At 35.5% G+C, this 26213-nt stretch overlaps 1 protein-coding gene across 1 annotated transcript in view; it reads right to left on the bottom strand.

The window, feature by feature from the left end:
- Window positions 1–26213, bottom strand: part of Ush2a (usherin) — a 759580-nt gene that overhangs the window by 472917 nt on the left and 260450 nt on the right. The window contains exon 21 of the mRNA XM_074048325.1: window positions 25355–25585. Within this exon, the coding sequence (XP_073904426.1) occupies window positions 25355–25585 (231 nt within the window). The remainder of the gene's footprint in view (window positions 1–25354; window positions 25586–26213) is intronic.

Raw genomic sequence — 26213 nt, 5'->3', positions numbered from 1 at the left:
CCTAATCCAATATGACTGGTGTCCCTATAAAAAGAATGCCAGGTGAAGAGACAGACACTGGTACAGAGGAAACACCAGGTGAAGATGCAGGCAGAGACAGGAGTGCTGCAGTTGAAGCCAAAACAGCACCAAAGATTGCCAACAAACCACCAGAAGCCAGGGTAAAGGCCTGGGACAGATTCTTCCTCACAGCCCTCACAAGGAAACAGTCCTACAGACAGCTTGATCTTGGACATCTAGCCTCTAGAACTGTGAGATAATTAATTGTTGTTGCTGAAACCACCCAGTTTGTGTTGCTTGGTTATGGTAGCTCTAACAAGCTGACAGTTTAATAATGATAAGCATAAACATTAAGTTGTATCAAGCATTTCCATCAGTGCCATAAAGGAATAATATACTTTGCATGATAAATGTTTTTAAATGTAAAATATTGAAAATTTATATGTGTATATATTTCTTATACTTTATGACATACAAAATAACATCTATATAAATATGTATGAACATATATATATAACATAAAGTTTATATGTATATATCCCACCCCTTACAACATATACACAACAATCTACTGATACCAGTCTTTATGTGCTTATTTCAATTTCCTTTAAATAATTTTCTAAAACATGTTTTCATAATATACAGACAAAATATGGTGCTAGGAGAACAAGACTGTTATATAAAAGCCATGTATAAAAATTCATCTCATGCTGGTGCCAGAGTATGAGAGTTTTAAAGGCAGATAGGATGCTTCACTAAACTTTGTATCTTGGTATTTAGAATAATGGCTAGCATGAAATAATTATATCTTACCAAATGGTTGTTCAACATTTTGTGTTACTCAAAATGCAGAGTGCAGTATAAATAAAGTATGAATAAATGCACAAAAATGTTTTGGGCTCGGCATGTTAACAAGCTTGCAAAAATAGCTGAAGAACCACTACTGCTGCATAGTGGAAGAAGCTATGGTCCCAACTGAGGCCTTTTTTCATGGGTGATGAGCTTCAATTAATTTTATCAAGCACTTCCCTGAGGCCACAGGCAGATCTTGCTACAATGATTTTTTTTCTTTTTATTTTCCCTGGCATTTTCCAGTATACTGAATCTTCTCTTTTGGCTTATGGTGGCTTTTATTGACCTTTTTATTGACTTCTACCTGATCACTTGATGGACTTTTAATTTTTATTTGATCCTCTTCTAGCAATACCATGTAGATGTGATATCATCTATTTTCTCCCTGCTTCTAACTCAGGGCAGAATACCTTCTTTAATGAAAGAAACAAGAGAACATGTGTCAGGAAGTCATAGTTCAGAAAGATTTTAAGTCAACTCAAGGCTAGAATGGCAAAGGATAAAGCACACAGGAAAACAAATTACTGATGAATATTCCTACTTAAATTCAATATAAATAAACTTTAAAATATATATGGTTTTCTTCTTGCTGAACCAAACCTACAGCTGCCATTTTCTACCCTCACTTATCCACAATGTGTAGTCACCTTTGCTTGTGGCGCCATTCTGATTTCAACCTCATTTTATTATTATCAATGTTCTTCCAACTCTGATTGTCCTCGCCTTCATCCCCTCATTTTCTCAGCTTCACTATTTCCTTTATTGACCAACTGCTGAGGAATATCAGCCAAGGTCAGGAAGCAAGTGTGGGAATTCCATCTTCCACATTCAGTCCATTTGTGCTTAGAATGGACTTTCAACTTGCCTGCACTTGCTCCCAGAAGTGTACATTTGCCCATGTCACCACTTTGGAACAAAATTCATCTCCCACACCCTAGGCATAGGCTGTTAAAAACTTTGAAGTTATAATGGACCTTAGAGTCACAGCTGACTTAAGGTGTTGAATTTTTCTTCCCCTTTCCAAAAAAAAAAAAAGACAAAAATCCATTTTCTTTTTTTCTAGTTCCAGGACTATATGGCTGCATATTGCTATTAAACTTGCAGATTGACTGCTCAATATGCTTGATGATAACACTAATAGCAGTCAGTGCTTTATCACCTGGAAAATAGACAAAGTAAGATTCTGAATTAGAAGAGACCATAGTGTTGATGTTTATTTAGGCTTTCCAAAATGTACTTCTGAACAGATTTAGTTCAGTGAGTTCAAAACCTATCAGCCAGATTTTTGATAATATGATCCTGCTGTTCAGTGCTTTCCCAAGCTCTAATTTACATAAACATTGATCTTCCATGCTTTACACAAAAGAGCTGTGCAGAGTCATGCCCTGTCTCTTCTTCTCCCAGCCACGTGAGCTTGCCTTAGTTTCTCAATCATATCTTTGAACTGCCTCTACCTTGATTCTAACCTAGATTCTTCAGAGCACACATGGGAATTATTTTTCTTCTGGTGAGGAGCAAATTATGCATGAAAACTTTGCTGTAAGTAAACACAAAACACATACAATTAATTAGAAGGTAATTCACTGACTTTATGAAAAATTCAACACAAGTCTCCTTCAAATGAGGTCTGCTCTAAGTGTATTTAAAATAAAATTGTGGGCATCTCTAGTAATTATCAAATCTGATTGAAGACAATATGACTTTCTTAATCAGAGGTCTGCAGATGAATAATTTTATAATAATTTTCAGGAAAACAAAAAATTCATCTTAATAGGAGAACAAATAACTAACGTAGATTTCTGTTTCCCTGCTGCACCTCACTAGAATGTGGTTTCTACAAGGACAGACTTTTCTCTAGCTAGACTCTTCAGCGCCACACACACTGCATGTAGGTATGTATACAATAGGTGCAGTATTTTAGAGTGAAGATGAATAATTTACTTGGATCTTATACCTCCATGGTCTCTTAAGGCCATGGATTGTGCCTTGTTTGCTCAATCATCTTTAACACAGTGCTTGGTGCATCATTGTTATTCAGTAAATATCTGTTGCTAAAAAATAAAATTTTCACCTGTGACTGGACCTATGAGGATAGCCATAATAAGATTTACTAGTCAAAAATCCTCTTCCTAGCAAAACTACAATTTGACCTCAGGTTTTGAGTTCTGAAATTATCTGTAGAAGGTCTCTGTGAGGAAGTGAATATACAATCCTAGTGAGACCAAGAAAAGCCCAGAAACATGTTACTACCATTGACATGCTATCAAAGTGACATGTGTCAGATCACTCTGCAGTCCACATCAGAGGCTGGAGGGAAGGGGCACAAGACAGGTACATGTTGCTTAAGAGAGGCAAGCAGCTGCTCCAAGCAATCAGAGGGAAAGAGGAGACCCTGGGGAAAAGCCTCAGGAAGAAGTCCAGACAGCCTTGGGTGGACAAATGGCTACGGGCTCCTGAGGGTTGGGGCACCAAGTTTGTTGCAGAGATGCCAGAGGCAGGAGCGCCTGCTTCAAGTTTTCCCTGGGGTTGGCTCTGCTTCTACAACAGAGGTTTCATCAGTAACAGCATATGTCTTTCCTCCACTGATGAAATAAAATTGCCCCCTTGGGAGAGTTACTTCTTTGCATCTGAAACTTTGTAACTATTTTGAAAATGGGGACAAGGAGGTGGGGGGAGAGATCCCATTTACTGGAATGATAGCTTGCATTCTCTGCCAACTTTCATGATTTGGCAAACACATTCTGTTGCTTGGTGTGCTGAAAAAAATAATACATGGAGCATATCATGCAACTTTTCCTGACACTCTAATTAAGATTATTACCATTTTGAACCTGCAATATAATCTCAGAAGAAAACAAAAATTAGAGCCTCTTTTGGCATCACACACAGGGGGCCATTAAGCTGTTCGGCATGCTCCCAGGATGCCTCCCTGCTCTAGTCTGTCTGCAGTAACACTGCTGGGGAACTATGGGCTCCATGGGGGATGCTAGCACCCTACTGAGCAACGCAGAAGAATGCAGAGGCTGTCATTTTCCCTAAAATGCCTCCATTCCCCAGCAAGCACAGCGTATTAAGAACCTTCCATTTAGCCTGCTTCCTGGATCACTTTCCACAATTCCTGGGCATAGCTGAGGGTTTCCAACAAGTCTTCTCAGATGCCATGAGGCTCTCAGCGACCAATCAAGTGACCTTCCCTTGTTAATATGATTGCATCCACCACTCCCTTGCCAGGAAAAAGAGTTCTGTTCTTTCAAAGTATTGGATTGGTCTGCAAATTCTTCACTAGATTTGAATTCCTCATATTTTCAAGATCTATTCGAGAATTGGACATAAAATGTATACATTAAGGAGTACATTAAGATTGCTATATACATTATTTTTGGTAATGTATGTCACATATTAGACATAGTGTCTCTGTTAGTCATCTTTCCATTACTAGGATGAAATGCCTGAGATAATTATAAGCCAATTATCTCTTGTATTTGGAGGATATCAGTTTTGGAGATTCCAGTTCATAATCCATTGGGCCTTTGGCATGCTGGTACATTGTGCCACAAGTATATGGCAGAGCACAACAGTTCATCTCATGACCAGGAAGTATCAGTGAGTAAAAGAAGGGGTAGGGTCCCATAATCACCTTTGTAGCCCATGCCTAGACCCCCAGTGACCTAAACACCTCCTGCTAAGCCCCACCTCCCAAGCATCACGCTAGGGGCCAAGTCTTTACTGCAATGATCTTTCAGGGACATTCAGCACTCCAGCTATAGAGGTATGCAAATGAAAACACTGATCAACCAATATTCACTCAGTCACCCACCAATTACTAACTACATACATTAGACTAGTACATTTTAAATGACAGACCACAGACTTTGTCCTTGACCTCATGAATATGATGTTAGGAGGAAAAAATGCAGATTTGAAAATAAAACTGGGAAGGCATTATCAAAATAAAACAACATACCAAAAATAACACATTTTTCCACCACTTAAATTTAAGGCTAAATTACAATGAATAGCTTATATTTTTCATATGTATTTTCTCATTTGCTCCTCATTGTAATCATGGAAAAATCCAGAAGATATTATATTTTTTTTCTAGAGAAGACGAATGCTTGAAGTTCATAGAAATGAACTGGACAAAGCTCCAACGCTAGGTAACAGTATAAAGCAGTTTTCCCAGATTACACTACCGCTAGAGACTATGTTCAGTTTGGCAATGATATGTCAAAACTTAATACCAAAAGTGATAAATTTATTTCACAGTTATAAATGGAAGATACATAATTGATATAAATAAATAAAACAGATGCATGATTATTTATTGTTTATGTAAACAAAATCATTTGTTAGTCCAATGATTATGTTTTGCAAAATTCTCACCTTAGGTAATATGAAAAGAAGAAACTTGTGGGAAATATTTAACAATTTAAAATGATCAAAGTACATTACATGCATGTATAGCTATATCGCAATGAAACCCCTTACTTTGTACAACTAATATATTATTTTTTAAAAAGCAAAATGATACAAAAACAAGACAAAGAACTAAACAATAAACCTCCACAATAAAAATCAGATTACAAATGAGAAGGTACCAAGATATGATTAGAAACATTGGCAGAATATTTGGAGGGCTGGTTTTTAGCCTTTTTTCTCCTCTATTTTGGGGTTTGGACTCAGTTCTCCACACTTGCTAGGTGCTCTACCATTTTAGCTACACCTCCAGCCCTCTACTTCTAGTCTTTGCTTCTCTCGTACTGAACAACTTACTAGTTTTGTCTAACTGGGTACAAGAAAAAAAAGGAACAATATTTAACCTGTCTGAAATTCCATTTCCCTTCTGCCATAAAGTAGTCAATCTATCCCATGACTATTTTCTAGAACTATCCAGAGATCAGTAAAACAATATATGTAAAAGTGTGTTGAAATATGCTAACACTTTATGCAAATGTAAGCTCTTTAATTATTAACCCCCTACATTCAGATATGATTTGTTTTCACTTTACATTCCTTTGCCAATTCTAACTTGATTTAGTCTCCTTAGTGTAATTATGCTCAGAATCATAAAATTTTAAATAGTAAAATTTTATCTAATTTAATCTAATATTTAATCTGAATTTTCCCCCACATGCTTTAAACTCATTACTTCTTGAAGTGTCTTTGTTGACTAATGAGAACAATAGGTCCCTGTTCTCCCCATAACATCTCTTTATGCATCCATAAACAGTTATCATGCATCCCTTCTGTGTTCTTTCCTCAAGATTGAACATCCTCAGGTCTATCAGCCTTTCCTTACCGGCCCCATTTTCAAGACCCTTCATCATTTTTTGTTGCTCTCTTTTGAAACCTCTGCCAAACTTGTCTGCGCTTTAATAATTGTGCTTCCCAAATGGAGCACCATACTCCTACCAAGAGCCAAGTGGGGTCCAAAAATCACCTTATTTATTTCAGCCTCGACAATTCTGCTAATATAACACAGGATAGCAGTCGCCTTTCTTCTTCTTCTTCTTCTTTTTAACAGCATCACATTTTGACTTTTTCCAAGTTGTTAACTAGTATAAATTTAAAACTCCTCAGGACAAGAATTAGTAAAATTATCTTACTAGCTTTTTCTTGTAGTCACAGTGCTTAATCTTAAAGGGGTTTATATTAAGTTTAATGAATACGGAGTAGATAAAAAAATATTATCAGTATCTACAAATGGCACTATTTTTAAATAAGAAAAATATACATGATACACCTATTTGTAATTAAAGTATACTGAAGAGTATAAAATCCATGGGTGACTCTTCTGGTTTAAAGGACCCAACAAAATTAGTTGCCTTTTGTTTTCCATTTCATTTTGTTTCAAGTGGTAGTGGAATTTGAACTCAGGGCTTTGCACTTGTTAGGCAAATACTCTACCACTTGAGCCACACCTCCAGCCCATAGTTAGCTTTTTATAAACCAGTAATTAGAATGAAAGTAAGGTATTGCTGAGTTTTATGTACATAATTCTTCATTTAACATGAAAGTTTCTGCAAACTCTACCAGAAAACCAGAAACAAGAAACTAATGATCAACTAACTTAAAACAAATTACTACATATAATGTGAGAGATGGCCTTATAGAATTTAGCTGGATTGTGAAACTTGCTTAATACTTGATTTTTGAGGGCCAAATTTAGACAATATAATGAAATTATTTGCCAGTGAAATTATTTGATTAAAATGTCTAAAGACTTGATCCTTTATTGCATCTGCTTAGCAGAAAAGAATTTCAACCTGCTGTTTGGACTGTGGAAATATAGATCAGGAAACCAGTCACTGTACCAATACTCCTATGGGTGAACTAGCAAATTAGTACAAAAAGTACAATCCATGCAGATCAGGAGATTGAATTTAAAGTGATTTGGAGTGGGGGTGATAGTCTTTTATCTTCTAAGTAATTATGAACATTTTATCTGATCAGATTGGCCAGGAATGTGTTGCTTCAATGTTATAAAGTGCATAAGTAACAAAGTAGCTAATTTTCCTTACTAATCTGAGGAGAAATGACCAAAGTTGAAACATAGCCCTTTTAGAGATCAAGGTAAGAGCAAGATAGGTCTCCTAGAGTGTTAACTATCCCAGGGCAAATGACAAATTCTGGATTGTAGGGTTTTTAGTATTTCAGTATGTTGTTTCATCTTGAAAATGTATAGAGGCAAAGTAACCAAACACATTTCATCAAAGCTTTAAGGAATCATTGACTAAAGTAAATGAATAGCTTTTGAAAATAAACTAAGGAATTTATGATTGTCTCATTATAAATATGTATTGGAAATTGACCTTACACTAAGAATTTCAGGAAGGACCTAAAATTATAACATACATGAAATTTAAAAATAGTTTTGTCAGCTATCAGGGCATAGAGATATAAAAGTAGCAAAATTTAAGTACTTATTTTTAGCCTTTTGTCTCCCTGACTGTTGGGCAACATTTTATACTGATGACCATTACCTAGTCTGTAAGTCTGTCTTTGAGTCTCCTTTAGTTCTTTGACTAGGTATCTGAGTATTCCTTCCCTGTCTATCCCTGAATGCCTTCAGTTCTTGAACCTGAGACATTTAAATTATTCCTATGGATTCAACTTCCATTTATCTGCCAGTGGCTTCTTTTCAAGTTAAGAATCTCTGATTATCTATTCAGACCAAACTATCTCAAGAAGAAAAGATATTATTATTCAGAGATAATGATGTATTCTAGAATTGAACTCAGATTGGCAGTACAGCCAAGATCCTTGCATGGAGAGTGGGAAAGCCTTCAGGAATATTCTCCCATTAATCATTTCTCTATTGCTCTCTGTTCATCTACTTTAATTCTCTCTCTCTCTCTCTCCCTCCCTCCCTCATCTCCCTCTCTTTTTCTTTATCCTTCCCTTCTTCCTCTTATGGAAATATACTTGTCTTTGTCTCTCATTTCATTTAGTTTATATGTTATTTTCAAGAGATAACAGAGACTGACTGGTTAGCTCTGAATTCTTATTCCAAGCACCCAAGAGAAGAGGACCATTCTGCATGGATCAAACTTTCTACTTGTCTTAACTACAACCAGTAGAGTTAGGGCCAAAGCACAAAGGAGGTGGTCGTGTGTCCTTGCTTGGTAAGAGGTAGTCTACTATGCTAGATTTATAGCCTAAGTTTCTCTGGAACAACTACCAAGTCTATATCTATAACTCAGACATTATTTTTTAAAGGTGAAATCCTCATCCAGTATTTAAGGACATCTTAAAATTATTTCTATTGATTGTTGGTTTTGGTTACAGTATACTATTGAGCAGAAAATTATCAGAGCGTTACAGTGGCTAAGAGTAGTCAGTTATGGATCTTGTTCCCACAAGCTCTGTAACATTGGAACAAGTCTACCAGATTTCAGCTACTATGAACTCATCATCCAATAGCGTATCCAGTGCACACAAGATAGTGTTGTTAGTAACAACAGAAAGAGTAAGAGTAAAGGAAAAGGAAAAATTAGTCTTTTGGGAAAAAGTAACAGACACTGCTGGTGTCCTTTTCAAGGATGTGATGTTTGAGATGTTTTTGTTTTATATATGCAGTTTAAGTTAATATTCCTAAATGTATTGCCTTATAGAATACCCACATAGCAGAGATAATGTTGCTTCTTAATTATAAGCAACAAAATTCAAATAGGATATTTGCTGAAAGTTTTCAATGAGGCATTAACAGCTCTGGAAATTACAGTTCTAATTTGCACCATTTTATGAAATAAACAAGAAGGTCCAGCATCTGATGGAGCTGCCGCTCACTGCCTCCACTCAACACATTTTAAGTGAGTAACAAATTGATTTTGCTCTCCTTAATTATATTTCCCTAATTTTTTTCTGACTACTGAATTTGTAAGTATGCAGAATAAATCAGTTTTCAGCAAACTATTTTTCTCACAGTTAAACTTAATAACATAGCATATTAACACCAATTACAGGAGCTATGAAAAATACATCATGGAAGTGCAATCATATCAAAGCAAGAACTGGCCAGCTGCATATTAAAATGGCTATTTCATATTTTTTCTGATTAAATTTCTCCTGAAGACAAAATACCTGAAAACGGATAAACTACTGTCCTTTCTGATTACAAAATTTGGACCTGAATGTGACTGAGATCAAAAGAAACCCCTTTGTGTATAGAGAAAAAATGTGTTATTTTATTGTACAAGAGTTTTATTGTCAACATAGTTTAATAAAACTCATTTTTCTTAAGCACTGTAACATAAACTGGATGCCAAATTGTTTCAGGTGAAATTTGTAGTGTTGATCCTAGTACACAGTTCTCATGATACTTAAGATTTTATCTAAAGCACAACAAAACTTATTGATTAAATAATGCTAAAATACATATATGATTCTCTCTCTGTATATATACATATATATATATATATATATGTTATATATATATATATATATATGTTGATTTTTCTCTAAAACCTTTACAGCACTGTTCATCATAGTGTGGGCCAGATATTCTCATATCTGAATGTTACAAGAATCACTTGGATAATTCTTTGTTTTAACAATTTTTTGAGGTATAACTTATGTTATACATGTGTAATAATTGCATCCATTTAAAGGACAGAATTCAATATTTTGACAGTTGCACACACCTGCCAAATCATCCCTGTGATCATTGCAGAACATTTGCATCCCTCTTCCTTCTCAGCCCAAGGAACTACTAATCTTTTTGTCACTATAGACTAATTTTTCTTTTTGAAGTTTTTATATTAGTGGAATTAACAATAAGAACTCTTCTGATTTCTTAACTCAGCAATTGAATTTAGAGTTATGTATGTTGTTTATATCAACTATTCCTTTTCATTACTTAGTAGCATTCCATTTTATGAATATCCTCATTTTATTTTTATTTTTCTATTTACTTGTTGATGGACATTTAAGTTATCTCCAGCTTCTGGCTCTTGTGAATGCAGGGGCAATGAATATTTATGCACATGCTTTTTGTGTGGATGAATTATTTCCTCTCTCTTACTCACATATTCCTTAGAGGAACAGTTAGTTGGATTATATGGTAGATACATGTTTAACAGAATAGATCTAGATTTGTGGTGGGATTCTTGTTTTCAATCTTTTACCAAGATACATTCTTTTTAAAAAAAAATCAGCAATTGCTATGTCATTTTTATCATAATCCTCAACCTATAAATTTTCTTGTCTTTGTCAGAGCACACAAAGTAAAATCCACCTTGGATGCTATACTCACATCTAATTGCCCCTTCCTTCTCTCCTTTCTTTTCATTTCCATTCTTCTCCAAAGAGTAGTCTGTTCTCTCTTTTTCTTTTTGAGGTACTAGGGTTGTTATACTTGCTAGGCAGTCTCTCTACACTTCAGCCACCCCGCCAGCCCTCATTTGCATTGGGTATTTTTGAGACAGGATCTGGGGAATTGTTTGCTCAGGTTGGCTTTGAACCATGATCCTCCTGATCTCTGCCTCCTAAGTAGCTAGGAGTCTCTTCTTTTTATCTCTGCTTCCTTCCTTTCCCAGCAATCACTAGTCCCTACCAGGACTGCCGGACCACCGGCTTAGTGAACTGACCAAAGAATTCCTGTGTGGATAATTACATGACTTTTCTCTTTCACTATTTTTTCAGTAATTTCATCACGATGCACATTGGCAGAGTTTTCTTCAGCTTGATATTTATTCAAAATTTTAGATGTGTGGTTTTATAGTTTTTATCAAATTTGAAAAAAAAATCAGACATTATTTCTTTAAATCTATTTTGCATCCCCACCTCTCCTCTCCTGTACTCTAATTACTCACATGCATATCTACTTGATGTACATCAGGTTAATTCTTAGAAATTCTAACATTTTGTGAGACATTTTGTAGACAATACTAAATACCTAGACAACTGACTTCAAATAGTCACTTTAATTGAGTTACTCTTTAAAAAGTGTATGTACAACCTCAGTAAATATATCTATTGGATTTATCAAACCTTTCTTAAAAACATTCTTGACATCGGGCCCAGTCCACACTGTGGCCTTACATTCAGAATTTTCACTGCGATGGCTTTTGTATGATTTGGTCCCTCTTATAATCCATTCTCATCTAGAAACTCTGCTCTGGTTTTCCATGCTCTGGCTGCATCAGAATCCCCTAATTCTGCTTCTTTGTAAATGAACAAAGATCCATATAATTACAAACCACGTCACCTCCTGTACCAAGCCTTCTCCACCTGTCACTTTCTCTACATGGATTGCTCTGTCCCCCACCCTCCTTTTGCTTAACCCAACATGAGTTTTTCAGATACAAAAATCTCATCTTCTGGGAGACTTTAAGTTACCTCTAGACTGCATTGAAAGTTCCAGTTATCTACTACAGTAGTTCTCTATATCTTACCTTTGGACTTTGCACAATTACATTTTTAGTACCTTCTCAAATAGAAGTATAGCATAATAAAATGCACTAATTATCAAGGTGTATTTAGATGAACATTGATGAAGTGAATATATACTTATAAACATCTTCCAGACTCTCAAAGGGTTCCTTTTTACTTACTCTCACTTGTAAGTGAGACTTCTAGCACCATATTCATTTCCTTGTTATAGAAACTTATACAAGGCCAGGCATGGTGGTGCACACCTGTAATTCTGCTACTTGGGAGGCAGATATCAAAAGGATCATAGTTCAAGGCCAGCCTGGGCAGAAAAAAAATTATAGGGACCCTATGCTAACCAACAAGCTGGATGTGATGGTACATGTTTGTTACATGGGAGGTATAGGTAGGGGGATGGTGGTCCATCCCAGCCCCAGGCAAAAATATGGCTTGGGATTTGGCTCAAACGATAGAGCGCCTGCCTGGCAGTGTGAGGTTCAAGTCCTGATACCACCAAAAAAAAAAAAAAAAACCCTATACAAGTGGAAAGGGCAGTAGTAGGGTCTTTCATTTCTGGCATCTTTCTCAAACCAATAGGTAATGGGACTCACCCATGTTGTCTGATGCAATAGTTGGTTCATTTTTATTGCTACACAAATTCCAACAAATTAATAAATTACAATTAATTGTAATTCTACAGTTGATGAAAATTTGAATAACAGTTTTAGATTATAAGAAATAAAATAATCATGAACAACTTTATACATGTTTTGGTGATACATTTGTATGTATCTATTTTAGGTAATTATCACATATTTGTCTTTCCTTATGCCAATACTGGCCTGACTTTCCCACTGAAGTCTTCCTATGTGATTATGTAAATCCTCCAGCTTTGCCCTTTTTCTGAATAGATTTGGTTACTCAAAGTTCTTTCATTTTCATACAAATTTTTGTCTTGGCTTGACAATTTCCACAAAAATCCTATATTTTATGGGACACTGTATGGATTCTAAAGACAAAGTTAGGAAGACTCTATTTAACAGTATTAAATAAATATTCGGATCCATAAGCATCACTTATATCTCCATTTGTTAGTGTCTTTTATTTCTCACAGTAATGTTTACAGCTTTCAGTGTAGCGGTCTTGCAGTGTTTTCAGTAGATTTGTTTTTTGAGTCTTTTCAGTATTTGGTGCCATTATGCATGGCACTTTAAACCTTTTCATTTTTCTACTTGTTTTTTGTTATTCAATAGAAATATTTGATTTTGTATATTGACCTTTTCCCAAAATTTTTGCAAAATTCAATTGTTAAATTGAATATTTTATGGATTATTTTGAATTTTTCCATGTATAATCATGATGTGAAAAATAAGGACAGTTTGATAATTAATGATAACATATATCATATGTTCTACATATAGATAAAATCATTTATCATGTTCAAATCTTCAACATATACTAGTGTGTTGTTTGCTCTTTCTGCCAAATTCTTAGATGGATATATATATTTTCTACCAAGTATGGAGATTTTGTTTCCCTTTTTTTATCAACTTTGTTTTTTGTATATTTGAAGTTATAAGTAGGAAAAAAAATAAGGACTAATGGTCTCCCTGATGAATTGTATCTTTCGTTGTTATGCAACATCCTTTATTGTCCATACTCACACTTAGCTGCCCAATCTACTTTGTCTGATATTGACATATCTTACCTAATCTTTCATTTTCAAAATTTATTTTTATATTTAAAGTGTGTCTTATATAAACAACATATATCCTGATTTTTAAAATCCAATCAGTCACTATTTGTCTTTTTTTGGGGTAGACTATTTAATTAAATTCCATTTATTACTGATGTAGTTGGGCGTATTTTACCATGGTGGTATTTAGTTTTTTATTCATCACATTTTATCCCTCCCCTCAACAATTTTGGCTAAAGAATGTGCTTATTTAATATTCATTATTTCTTCTATAATCATTTTTTAGATATTCTTTTGGTTGCTTGTTACTTACAGATCATAATATCTTACAATTTGTTAAGTTACAGATTCTTGTTCTATTATACTCTACTTTGTATTAATTCTTCAACTTCCCTAACTTTTCAGAAATTTTACAACAGTTTAGAACCATATTGGCCCTAAACAATACATTATTATTTTATTTCTTTTATCAAAAATTTTAATTATAGTTTACCACGTATTGAGGGCAGGGTCCTTTCCCATAGCTCTTCCATATAGGACCACTTCCTATGTCTTAATGAACTTCATTATTTCTACAATTCAAGTCTTTTAGTGACAATTTTTCAGCTTTTGCTAATGAATTGTAAACATTTCATTTTTCCATTTTAGAAGGATATTTTCCCTGTATATAGAAATGCTGACTAACAAAGATTGGATGTTTTGTTTTAATTTTATTACTTTAAAAGTATTATTCACTATATTCTGGCACTCGTTTTGCTGTTGTGGTACTTATTGAAAACCAGTCATCAGTCTTATTTTTGCTCCATTGACAATGAGGTCTCCCACCTTTCTCAGCTATTCTGCAGTTTTCTTTCTTATCCTTTATTTTGAGCAATTTTTTGACCACATACACCTGAGTGTGGCTTTGCTTACATTTATCTGCTTAAGAATTGCTAACCCCTGTAAAAATTAGCATGAAGTTTTTTTTTCACATTTTATAAATTATTGATCATTATTCTTAAAATACTGCTTCTGTCTCAAATCTGCTGTCTTTTCCCTCAGAGTCCTCAGATTCCTATATACTCATGTCTCTTATTCTCTGTTCTCTTGTTGGTCCTTCTTTTTTTCTTTCTAGCTTCAATTTTGATAATTATGATTGATCACCTAATTATTTTCTAATCTTGCCTTTCTGCTAGGCCCAGTTTGTGTAAAACCCATCAATATTCTCTTAATTTCAGATATTTTACTTTAAAAATGCTGTTGACTGACTATGGATAGTACCTTTCAAAGATCCATGAGTTAAATATTTTTCACCATGGTAGAGTTATGGAAGGTGCTGTAGGCATTTAGGGGTTGGGCCTTGTAGGAGGTCCTAGGTTTATAGGGAGGGAGTTCCAGAAGGGAATTCTGTGACCCTAGCCCATCTTCTCTGTCCCTCTGCTTCCTAGTTCTGCCATGCACTGGCACTGAAATGCCCTTGCCAAGGGCCCAAAGCAAATGAGACTGCTTGATCTTAGACTGGACCCTCCAGCACTGAGAGCCACAATAAACTTAATTATCTCAGGTCTTTCATTACAGTGACTAGAAGCTAACTAATATGCAATGCAATGTTTTCCTATTCATTCTTTTACAAATTTCAATTTTGTAAAGTATTTTAAACCTCTTTTTCCCATCTTATCCCTTATTCTGTCTAAAATATTAATTGAGGTTAGCTTGAGGTTCTTGTCTGCTAACTTTAATATCTAGATGATCTCTATTTCTGCCTTTGTTTGCTATTACTGCCTCATTATGAGTCACTTTGTGGGTAAAACATAGTTAAGGGTCTAGATTTTATCCTCTTCTAAAGAATAAAATTTTGTTTAGATAGGCAGAAAAATTATCAAATGACCCTGACTTTGTTTAGTGAGGCTTGGCATTAGAACTTTTTGATATTCGTTATAGCAGGAGACAAAAACCATTTGTAATGATTTAATTATGTTTAAGGCACAATTTTGCTGTGAGACTTTAAGTTCCTTGCATTAGTTTACTCATTTTGCTTAATATTCTTTTTACAACACCAATCATAGCATTTAGTTAATGGGGTGAAACTGAGGAAGAACTGTACATTGACTGAATGAATGATTGAATTTCACCATTAAAAGGTGGATGTAAAAAGAAAAACCAAATGCTTAAAACACTGTTTGCAGAAAATAAGAGAAACTTAGTAAGAATTATTTTTCTGTTTCTTTAAAAGACAAAATGACACCAATACTGTTTATTGACATATAAGATGAAGTTATTTTAATATTCAGTGTTTTAAAAATTACTGATAATCTTTAAAAAAAGCACTTATAAAATAAAGAAGCAGACAGAAATGTTCACATGAGAGCAGGATGAGGAGTGGTTAGTAGGTGAGGAAATGGAGACACTACAGAGTCTTCCTTTTATGAAGCTTGGTTATGAACCAAAGGGAAGAGGGTTGTGCTTACAAGTACATACTGAAAGTTAAATATAGCCACTAGAAGTCCAGAAATGAGATACAGAACATGTATGCCTCTTGAGAAAGTGGAATGGCAGCTAAAAATAGGTCAGAAGTTCATAGATTGAATAAAATGAAAAGATCAGTGCCACATAGTAGAGGAAGGACAAGAAAGAGTATTATCGAGATTTATATGGTTTAAGCACATAAAGCATATGTATGAAATGAAAGACCCATAATTCAAGTCCTGAATTAATACAACACCAGCCATAAATGCATAAAAAATAATCACTCAGGTACTGTTTGTCAAGCCTTTACAGGGACTCCTGCACTAGAAACCTCCTCACAACAACCCATTTGACAGATGAAGAAACTGAGATGCAGACTACGAGAACGATTTGTGCAAAACTGCACGCTACCAGTTTGGGGAGATGACTTTAGACTCCAGAGCGTGCTCTCTTTACTACCATCATGACTGCTTTCTGAGCTACACTGCCCACATCAATCCTTCCATTGCCTTTGAAATAGAATCCAATCAGCAGGATGCTGTTAACTCACCCATAGCATTGATCATTGTTGTTTACAAAGCACTTTCAAGATTAAAAGTGCTTTTCATTGTACTGTTTATGTTTATTATGACTATCATCTTAAACCTCCTGCAGTAAGTCCTTTTGATATGTTTATAGGGAAAAGTGTCAAAATATTCATTAACCCAAAAATTTAATAAGTCTAAGGGGATCTTACAGCCAAAAGACATACAAGTACCGGTTTCCAGCAATCCACGGGATGACTGAGGTAGAGCAGAAAACAATCCACGTTATAACTCTCAAACTCTAACAATTGACAGAGAAGCAACTCCACCATTAACTAAAGATCACTGATAAGAACTTTCAGTCTCTAGTGTTATAAAGCATAACAATACTTTTTTTCTACATTTAAAGTCAATTGGAGCCATAAAAATTGAACTATCACTCTAAGCTATCAATGCTCCCCAAAATTTAGCTTTCAAAAACGTATAATCTATTCACTGTTAAGCAATCTTCATAGTTAAGCAATCATTCTCATGGAGTTTTCTTCTCTATCACTCATTTAGTTAATTCTTTGTTCAACAAACATTTATTGAACATCTGGTATGTGTCTTATGCTGTGCAAGGCGCAAATGCTATAACTGTCAAGAAGACAGTCATAATTTTAGTCTATGGGACACAGATAAGTGAACAACAATTTCAATATAGTAGTAAGGGCTAACATAGAGAAACTCCAGGTTTCTGTGGCAGTACATAGGAGAAACTCCCTAATATAGATTTGATATGAGAGGGAGATAGGAGTTGTTGGGAGGCTATTTGGAGGACATGTAGCTCCAACTTTAGTAATAGGTAGTAATTATTCAGGTGAGAAGAAGAGAAGGACTTGTAAGTAGGGGAAGGCATGACAGGCAATATCATCAGTATGTCCACATGCTGGGGTATCTGAGAGAATGTAATATAATTAAATGACTGGTCTGAAAGACGATTGTTGACCTGCACAGTAAACTAGAAGGAACATAGGTAGAGAGATGAGGCTGAAAGATAAGCAGAAAAGAGTTTGTGCAAGGCATCTCATTGGGAAACTATTGAAAGATTTTAAACAAGGGAACAAGAAAGATCATTAGTTCAAAAATTAGCATACAGAAGAAACTTGGCAGAGAGGCCCAAATACAGGTTTGGACTAGGCGGTAGATATAAAACAGCAGATAGTTCTAAGAGATATGCAAGAAGAAGAGCCAGTGGAGGAGTAATTGCTAGAATGAGAAGTGAGAAGTAGTACTCAAGGTCAGTGCCCAGGTTTCTATCTCAGATAATCAATAGCATCCACTGTGGCTGACAAGCACAGAAGGAAGAACAGGTTCAGGGGAAGAAAGCAAAAAGGAGAAGCTGAGGAAAAAGTGTCTACAATGCTTTTCAATTTTCTACCTATATGAAAGGGAGGATCATTACATAATTTCCATACGTCCTTAGCCTTCTTTTATGGAATGACCATAGAATGCCCTTTCATTGAGGAAAGGATACATTAACCATTGCCACGGATAACTTAGATGGCCTAAGTGTCTTAGCATGTGCTCCATCTCCCTCTCCTTCTTATCGCATGTCTCTCCTTTGAAGTCATACTTAAGGTCAAAGAACCAACAAACAAACTGCTCTACTGTCCACAGAGTGTAAGCAACTGGGCCTTCCTTCCTGTGTCTCCAGACAAATACCCCAGGCCCATGCTTGTGGACCTTCTTCAATATATGCACCTTAAATAAGATCTACATAATACTACTTGAATTTCCTCACTCAAATGGAACTGCAGGCACATGATCTCAAACATTTCTTCAGGCCCCTACAATCGGGTTTGAAAGATACAGCATTTCAATAATATTGCTGGAATCTTCTCAAAGAAGAACTAAAATTAATCTTTATTCTCTTTTATGAGTATATACTTATCCTAAGTAACATAAAATTATTACCTATACTTCTTTAAATGATTTTATTGTTTTTGGAGAAAACACATACAAATAGTTTGTATATATTTATAAAATCAAAAGGCAATCACTTTCATAAGTGCTAGTTTCACTAATAATGCTAACTATTATGATTTTTTTGATCAGTTTCTATTTCTACCCATTTAAGCTGGCAAAAACAGGAACTAAAATTAATCTGTGCTATATTAATGTAGAATGTCATTAACATATGTCAATTTTGTATTAGTGCAGTCTTGGAGAAGATTCTGGAATGCCCAACATATTATATGAAAAGACACTGGACAATTTAAGCAGGTACATTTCATACTGGATAGAAAGCCCAGATACAGCAGAAAGCATTTGTTTATGAGTATGTGTGAATACATGTGCAGTTTGTACATCAGGTGATGATATGTCTTTGTTCAATTAAAGAACATGTAAAAAACAGATTCTTTAAACTGATTAAAGGAGCTAACTGAAACTTTCTGTGAAAAAATTATTCTATATTGGCATGGTGGTTTACTAAAGACCTATGTCAGTATTTCAAACAAAAGGCAACATAATAGTAACATACTTCAAATGAATCAGCTTAAAATTCAAGGTCACTCACAAATTGACCCTTGTGAGGAATTTAGTGAAGGGGGGAAAATGGTCCTCCCTCATCTATCAGTGTCATTGATGCCATCTCCCAAGCACTTGTTTACTTACACCTCTTTACTAAATACCTCCAATACCTTTATTACTAAATGAGTAAAAACTAGGTAATCATAATGTTTTTTTCTAGACATCTCTACTTACCCTGGGTTAGTCTGGCTTCTGTTATTCTAATAAGATGTGCATTTGGACCTTGTCCTTTCATCTATACAGATGGACTCCTGCAGACATTCTCATCTCTTCTAACTTTGTCACCATCAGAAGCACACCACAGTGTCTTCACTGTACAAAAGCCACATCTCCTTCACTTTGCTCCCACATTCCATGTTCTTACTTTTTCCTTTATTTTTCTGCTTTTTCATTAAACTGCTGGGCCATGGAATAGATTCATATATTTGTTTTCCACTAATTATGGCCAAAGTCTAACATCAAAGTTTAAGCAAAATTTGTGATTTAAATCCGCCTGGAAAGACTTGAGGTTTTGTTTAGTTGTTTTGGTTCTTGTTTTCTTTTTCTTTTTTAAAGCACTTCCTAACAAAATTACTTGCTTCCACTCCGAGGAAAACAAATACTAGAACACCAAGCATGTTGAAGGTTAGAATTAATATGCTTTTACTAATTAGTCTATCTGAAGAAGTTTGCCCTACTTGCACCTTCTCTATAACTGCTCATAATCAGCTTTCTTTTAATGAAGTGCTTAAATGTCCTCATTCACTAAAAATAATAAAAAAATCACAATAAAACACAAATACCAAATTATAACGTACATAAAATATATGCTTTTAAAGAGTATTGATTTCAGGGGGGATGTTGAATTTTTCTTTTCATACCTGGGTGATTAACGGTATTTTGTATCCTAAAGCATTTGAGGTTAGCCATTTGGGGGGAAAGTGACTATTACGAGACAAAAATGAATGACAGACATTTAGTGTTCTTGAACGGCATTGTTATGGAGAAACTGTGCAGAGTTCTTATCTGCAAGATATTCAACATCAGTAATCACATTTTTCATCAAGACAAATAAAAGGGAATTGCATCCAGGTGCATATGTGTGCTCATTTCCCCAGTGGCTTGCTACAAAGATCTCCCCAAAGGCAGTTGCTGATTTGTGGGCAGGGACACCAGTAAAGGCAGTTTAAAAGGCTGGTGTGATTGGCATCCCGATACTGTAGTAGTCAAACCTTCCCCCAAATGATCATGGACATGCTTTTTCTAATAGGGAAAAAAAAAGTGACAAGGAGAGAGAGGGTCACCTTTGGAAAACCAATCTGAGCAGTACTATAGTTGCTGTTTTTATCAGTGGATTACTAGGATTGCATGTAAAGTATTAAACTCTTTGTGTAAATCAAGTGGATTCACTCAGCATTCCTGAAAAAAAAGAGCATGATTGCCACCCTGCTCCAGAGCAGTGATGATTCCCCTTCCAGAGGCACAAGGAAGGGGATGGCCACTGGCTTTTTCTGCTTTGGAAGGAGAAAGTTCTGCAAACCTCATGTAATCAGGGGACGATTTCACCATGGTGTTTATGGGATTGTCTAATTATAAGATCATGCAACAATGTTGAATTAGCTGTTTCCTTATACCTATTGATACAACCCAAGAACTGAACATTCATTTTATGTTGATGTGTTCAGTCTATCTCATTATGTTTTCCAGATTAGTAGAGGAAAGAGTAAATTAATATTAACCTTTAATTATAAATATTATAAGAAAGAATTATAGCCACATACTTTGTTTAAACATACATTAAGTTTTTAGTGTAACTGATGCTTTGGTAAGAACCCCAATCTTAAATATTGGTGGCTACTTAAATATTCTATATTCACACAATTGGGATTTTTAGAGTTTCAAAGTTTTGACCACCAAATACAACCCTCAAATTTATAGCTAAGCAACAGTAGACCTTTAAAAAAGTAGTCTGTTCAATATATAAACCAGGTGGATAATTTAACTATTTTCAATAACAACATTAACTGTCACATTTCAATACAGAACATTTCATATTATTTACCCTAGGTATAACACTTTACCAAACATATCTTGCAAGAATAAGAGCAAATGAATAAATAGAATGTTGATTTCATAAATTGCAGAGGATTCATACTTAGAAAAACTGTCTCATAGTAGGAGCTAAAAATTATTTGTTCAAATGAATAATTGTTAGTAACTAATGTTTAATGCGAAGTAACCTGTGTGGCAGGCTCAGTGTAAAGTTCATTAGATGGGCTATTTCTTTGAATCGTCACCTACCTGCTAGATATTAATAATGTGGTATTATGCCAATATTAATGGAAAGTAAACAGAGACACAGAACAGATTAAGTGGTTTGTCTAACTACATTTAGCTAATAAACAATGTAGCCTATATTTAAAACTAATTTATCCATTGATCTGCTTCCAAATTCTTTACTTTTAATCATAGAGAAATGAGGGAGTTAAGGCATGCTTTTAAATTTATACTATGATGTAAATGATTGATACTGTGCTACATTCTTCCTGGAGATTACAGTTTTGAAGGAACACTTGTAGCAGAAGAAAAACACAAACAGTCCAAAAAAGCTTTATCTAGTTGAGTGTTTTGCTCTAAAGTAGAATTTTAGAGATCATTTACATACTAATCTTAATAATTTACAATATCAATCAGCATGTAGAACATACATGTATGAGCTTGAACTGTTCTCATTGTATCATGTAAGGTGAAAATATGAAAGAGGAATGACTTATTTAAGAGACTCCTGTTTTGTACTGAAATAATGACATTTTATATCGCTCACCAGCTTGGAATACATTACAAATACATTTACAAATCCAGTCATTGATGGGTGAAATCTCACCTAATGTTTCATATATAAAAATGTGCAATCATACACATTACCACGTGCTTGTCTTTGAGTGCTAACTGATATTTCTATTCATAGTTCAGAAATCAATTCAATTAACATTTGAGGTTTGAAATGAATAGTTCAAAAAAAGAGCATTTTAGTTTGCTTAGAACTATTAACTTTCAGCATATAATTCATCACATTAGAGATTTCTAGGATTTGCTCATCAGGTTAGTCTCAGAATATAAAAACTGCATAAAATATGAAGAAATATGAGTTGAAATCGCTGTTCCATACATAGCAATCTAGCTTCCAGTAACACTCTGGGATTAATCATTATAGAAGAAAAATTTATCCTCAAATGTCATTGGGAATATAAATGAATAAATAACCAATACTATGGTTTGTTACCTATAAACTAACTGAACAGTAAGTTCCAAAATCTTGGCAGTGTTGGGTAAGGAATATTTGGGTGATAATTATTTCATTTCCTATCCATACGTGTTAATATGTTACTTTATGTATTCCTCATTGCATAACTACCAAAGAATAGTCTTTTAAGGCCAGGCATGGTGGTGTGTGCCTACAATCTCAAATATGCCATAGGCAGAGGTCTGAGGGTAATGGTCTGAGGCTGGCTTCGGGAAAGAGTGAAAAGCAAACTAATGAAAACAGGAATAGAAGTGTGGCTCAACTGACAGAGTACTTGACTAAAAACACAACATACAAAGAGCAGTCTTTAAAACCTTCTTTCTCCTATGGGGCAGGCCATGGCCTTTGAATTAGAAGAGTTCAATTCATAAGTCAACGCTAAAATTCAAAGTGGTGCCTTGGGACAGTCACTCACGACAGCCTCATTTCCTCATGCACTATGGGAGTGAAGATGCTTATTTTATAGGTGGCAGAGGAATGGAAGGAAAGACTACGTAAGTGACACTTGCATCAGATGCTAGCTACACCTTGCCTCTCTGTCTAGGAAAAAGGCAAGTTTTAAAAAAGCTAGCAAGTTGAAAACCTCTCTAATTGGGTCAATACAGCTAAGTCATGACCCAACTCAATGAAATTATTTAACGAAATCTGGCAATTAAGACAAAGGATCCAACCAATTGCTTGATGCTGACCTGGTTATTTTAAAAGTTAAAAGGAACCTTAAAAGTAAGGCGAAGCTACCAATAAAAAGGGAAGCAGCAGTGTCCCAGAATGAGCCTGCACACAGGAGACCTTATTCTCAGGAATCATCAAAGCTCCAGGGAATAGTTTTAGCCAAAACAGAGATCTCCCTGCATTGTCCTTCAAAGGGGGTGTGCTCTAAGCACAGGGTCTGTGCATCTCGATGCTTTGTTACAGACAGAAGGATTCTGCTTAGTGAGGCTGGTGTTTATGGCCTAACTTTTTTAAAGAGGAATTTGGAAACCTTCCCAGACACTGCATCTGCCCCTAGCCCTTGTACCTCGGAATATAAGGCCAGCAAGGGAAACAGTGAAGATGACTAAATTTATTAGCGGTGGACAGGCCACTCTATCTTTCAATGCAGCAACAGTGGGCAATCCCATCACAAATCTGTCTGCTGGCTCGCCTGATAATGCAGGCTGACATCCTTGCAGCAACCAGCCCCAGCTGAATGGAAACGAATGTTTCCTGGAAGTGATGCACCTGACACCCAATGTGCAACCAGAGAGGTGGTTTTATCTTCGCTTGAGAGAAAGAGCTGACTATGAACAGTGCATTCCTTTTCATATACCAACTTTTTTTAAATTTTTGCCATTGTAAGAATACTAAGTAGAAGTTGAGTAGTATTTCAGAAGAACTCAATTGTTCAACACTTAATACTCAGTAATAGTTTTGATATATTGGAAAATTGTTAAGCATGCATGCATTTCAATATATATCAACTAAATCAAAATTGTGATTCAATACAAACAGATGACAGCCGTTAACCCCACCAAAATGCAAACTATGTTCTGTTTTAGTTAAAAAGAAAATAATGATATTTGAACTTCATTTTAGAGCTCAAATTCCATTGCATTGTTCTTACATATGTCACATATTGAAGACTAGCTATTTGCACCAGAAGGATTTATCTTTTTGGGTTTACAGGATTATATGTGTGTGTGTGTGTGTGTGTATCATACTTGGGAACTGGTTGTTGAACTCAGGGACTCATGCTTGCTAGGCAGACACTACCCCTTGAGTCATGCCCTTAACCCTTAGTTTTTCAGTTATTTTTCAGGTAGGGTTTGAACTTCTTGCCTGAGACCAGTCTCAGATTTTGATCATCCTCCCTCTGCCTCCCTTGTGCCTTGTATATTGAGATGGGGTCTTATTAACATTTTGCTCATGGTGGCCTCTGACTGCAATCCTCCCCATCTCCACCTCCTATGGCGCTGAAATCATAGATATGCACCACAATGCCCAACCCCAATACTTCTTTAAAAAAATTAAAAATGTGAACTGTGTGGTATGAGTCACCACACTTTTCTAGAATATACTAGAATCAGGCTATCAGGAAGAGTAATTTATAGAGATGAAGGGCCTTCCAGACTTGTAGTACTAGTAAGGCCAAGAGTAGGGGGAAGCAAGAGACAGGGCCATGCAGGTGGAGGGCCCAATCCTGCCTTCATATACAATTTTTTTATGATTTAAGATTTAGGATTTTTTGTATTCACTTTCATTTTCTTAAAAAGTTGGCATAAAATATCATTTATATTAACACTTATTTTATTTCAGCGCCTTTAAATTTCATGCCTGAGGCGACAGGGGAAGTTTGTTTTCCCTGAAATTAGTTTTTCCTATAATGCTCTCCATAAAACATTGGGATTTTAACAATTGTTTCATTAAAAAAAGAAGGGAAAATGCTTCAAATATTTATTAGAATGTTTAACCAAATAAAGTGACATGTCTTTCTTATAATTCCTTTTTTTGTGAATTGAGGTTTAAATTCAGGGCTTCACACTGGGAAAGCAGGTACTGTACCACTTGAGCCACACCTCCAGTCCATTTTGGTCTAGTTATTTTAGAGATGGGGTCTTGTGAACTCTTTGCACGAGCTGGCCTCAAACCAGGATCCTCCCAATCTCAGCCTCCCAAGTAGCTAAGATTATAGGTATGAGCCACCAGTACCTGGGGTTTCTTATAATTCTTGTTAGTCACTAATGCTTTGATGCACTTTGAGAAGCTTGGATAATATGGGACATTTCTCAAATTCATCCACCCACAGGAACAATATTAGTGAACAATATTCTAAGAAACCTACCCTAGTAAATAATGTCTGAGGGCCTTCTTGAGTACATACCTTGATCCATTGAGGCAGCCTCTCCATTCTCTTTCTTTTCCTCCTCTAGCCTCCATTTCCCCCTCACACCCAAATAATACTAAAAGGATGAACAAATTGACACAATCAGGCTATAGTTATGAGAGGGCTGAATTGGTATTTTTACAAATAAGCATATAGTAAAGCATCACTGTAAAAAGATGTCAAAATAATAGAAAACATCTTGGGGCTTTGCACATTTTTTAAAAAGCAGTGTCAAACACACTTACCAGCAAAGCCTCTGCCAACTGGGTGAGCTGTGCTGGAAAATTCACAATACTCATTTCCCATGAAGTGAATTCCTTTCATCCTGGCAGCCATTAGAGCAGGGAAGGACAACTCTCTCCTTTCCAGCTGGTTCTGAGGAGAGGGCCCATTTACTTCTTCAGGTGGGAGCCAGCTACTGTGGATGGTGGTGCTGTTGATTTCTTTCACCACAGGAGGCCTCAGTTGGGCAGGTGCTAAAAATGAGAAAGCAATTGTTACATTCAAGAATCTAGTTTCTACCTCTAGACACAGATATTCACATATAAGTACACATGGACTTGTGTACATCGCACTTAAAATCAGATCAGTTGTGGTCAGAAGCATCTGTGTGGTTCCGAGAACTGAAAACACAATATAGAGTTTATTCCAAAGATGACTAAGAACTGAATATACAATACAGTGCTTATGTCAAAGGTGACTAAACTAAATTTAAATAATAAACACTTAACGTGACACTTTAAAAATTAGATGACATTTTCTTGAAAAAAACTTCATGTTTTTCTTGCTAAATGACAACTGTTATATACTATATAGCCACTGTTGGTGCTCCCCCAAAGTCCTTTTATCAAGCAGGTACCCCAAGGCCACATTTCTGAACCTGTTGACCTCTAATGGCTCACTGGCTGTCTCCTTCTCTGGAGAATTTTCCTTAGCTGAGTGGAAGCTTCCTCACTCTGGAACTGCAAAATCCTATGGAAAAACCCTCACCGATGACAATGGGAAGAACTCTTTGTCTTAAAATGACATCAAGTCAGTGCTACAATTTACACAGGCTGAGCAGGTAATAAAATTACTGAAATGAGCTAGTTGGGAAAATAAGAG

Source organism: Castor canadensis, chromosome 11 (genome assembly GCF_047511655.1).
Source record: "Castor canadensis chromosome 11, mCasCan1.hap1v2, whole genome shotgun sequence".
Lineage (NCBI taxonomy): Eukaryota > Metazoa > Chordata > Mammalia > Rodentia > Castoridae > Castor > Castor canadensis.
The sequence above is the reverse complement of the archived record's forward strand: the minus strand, read 5'-3'. Positions and strand labels throughout refer to the sequence as shown.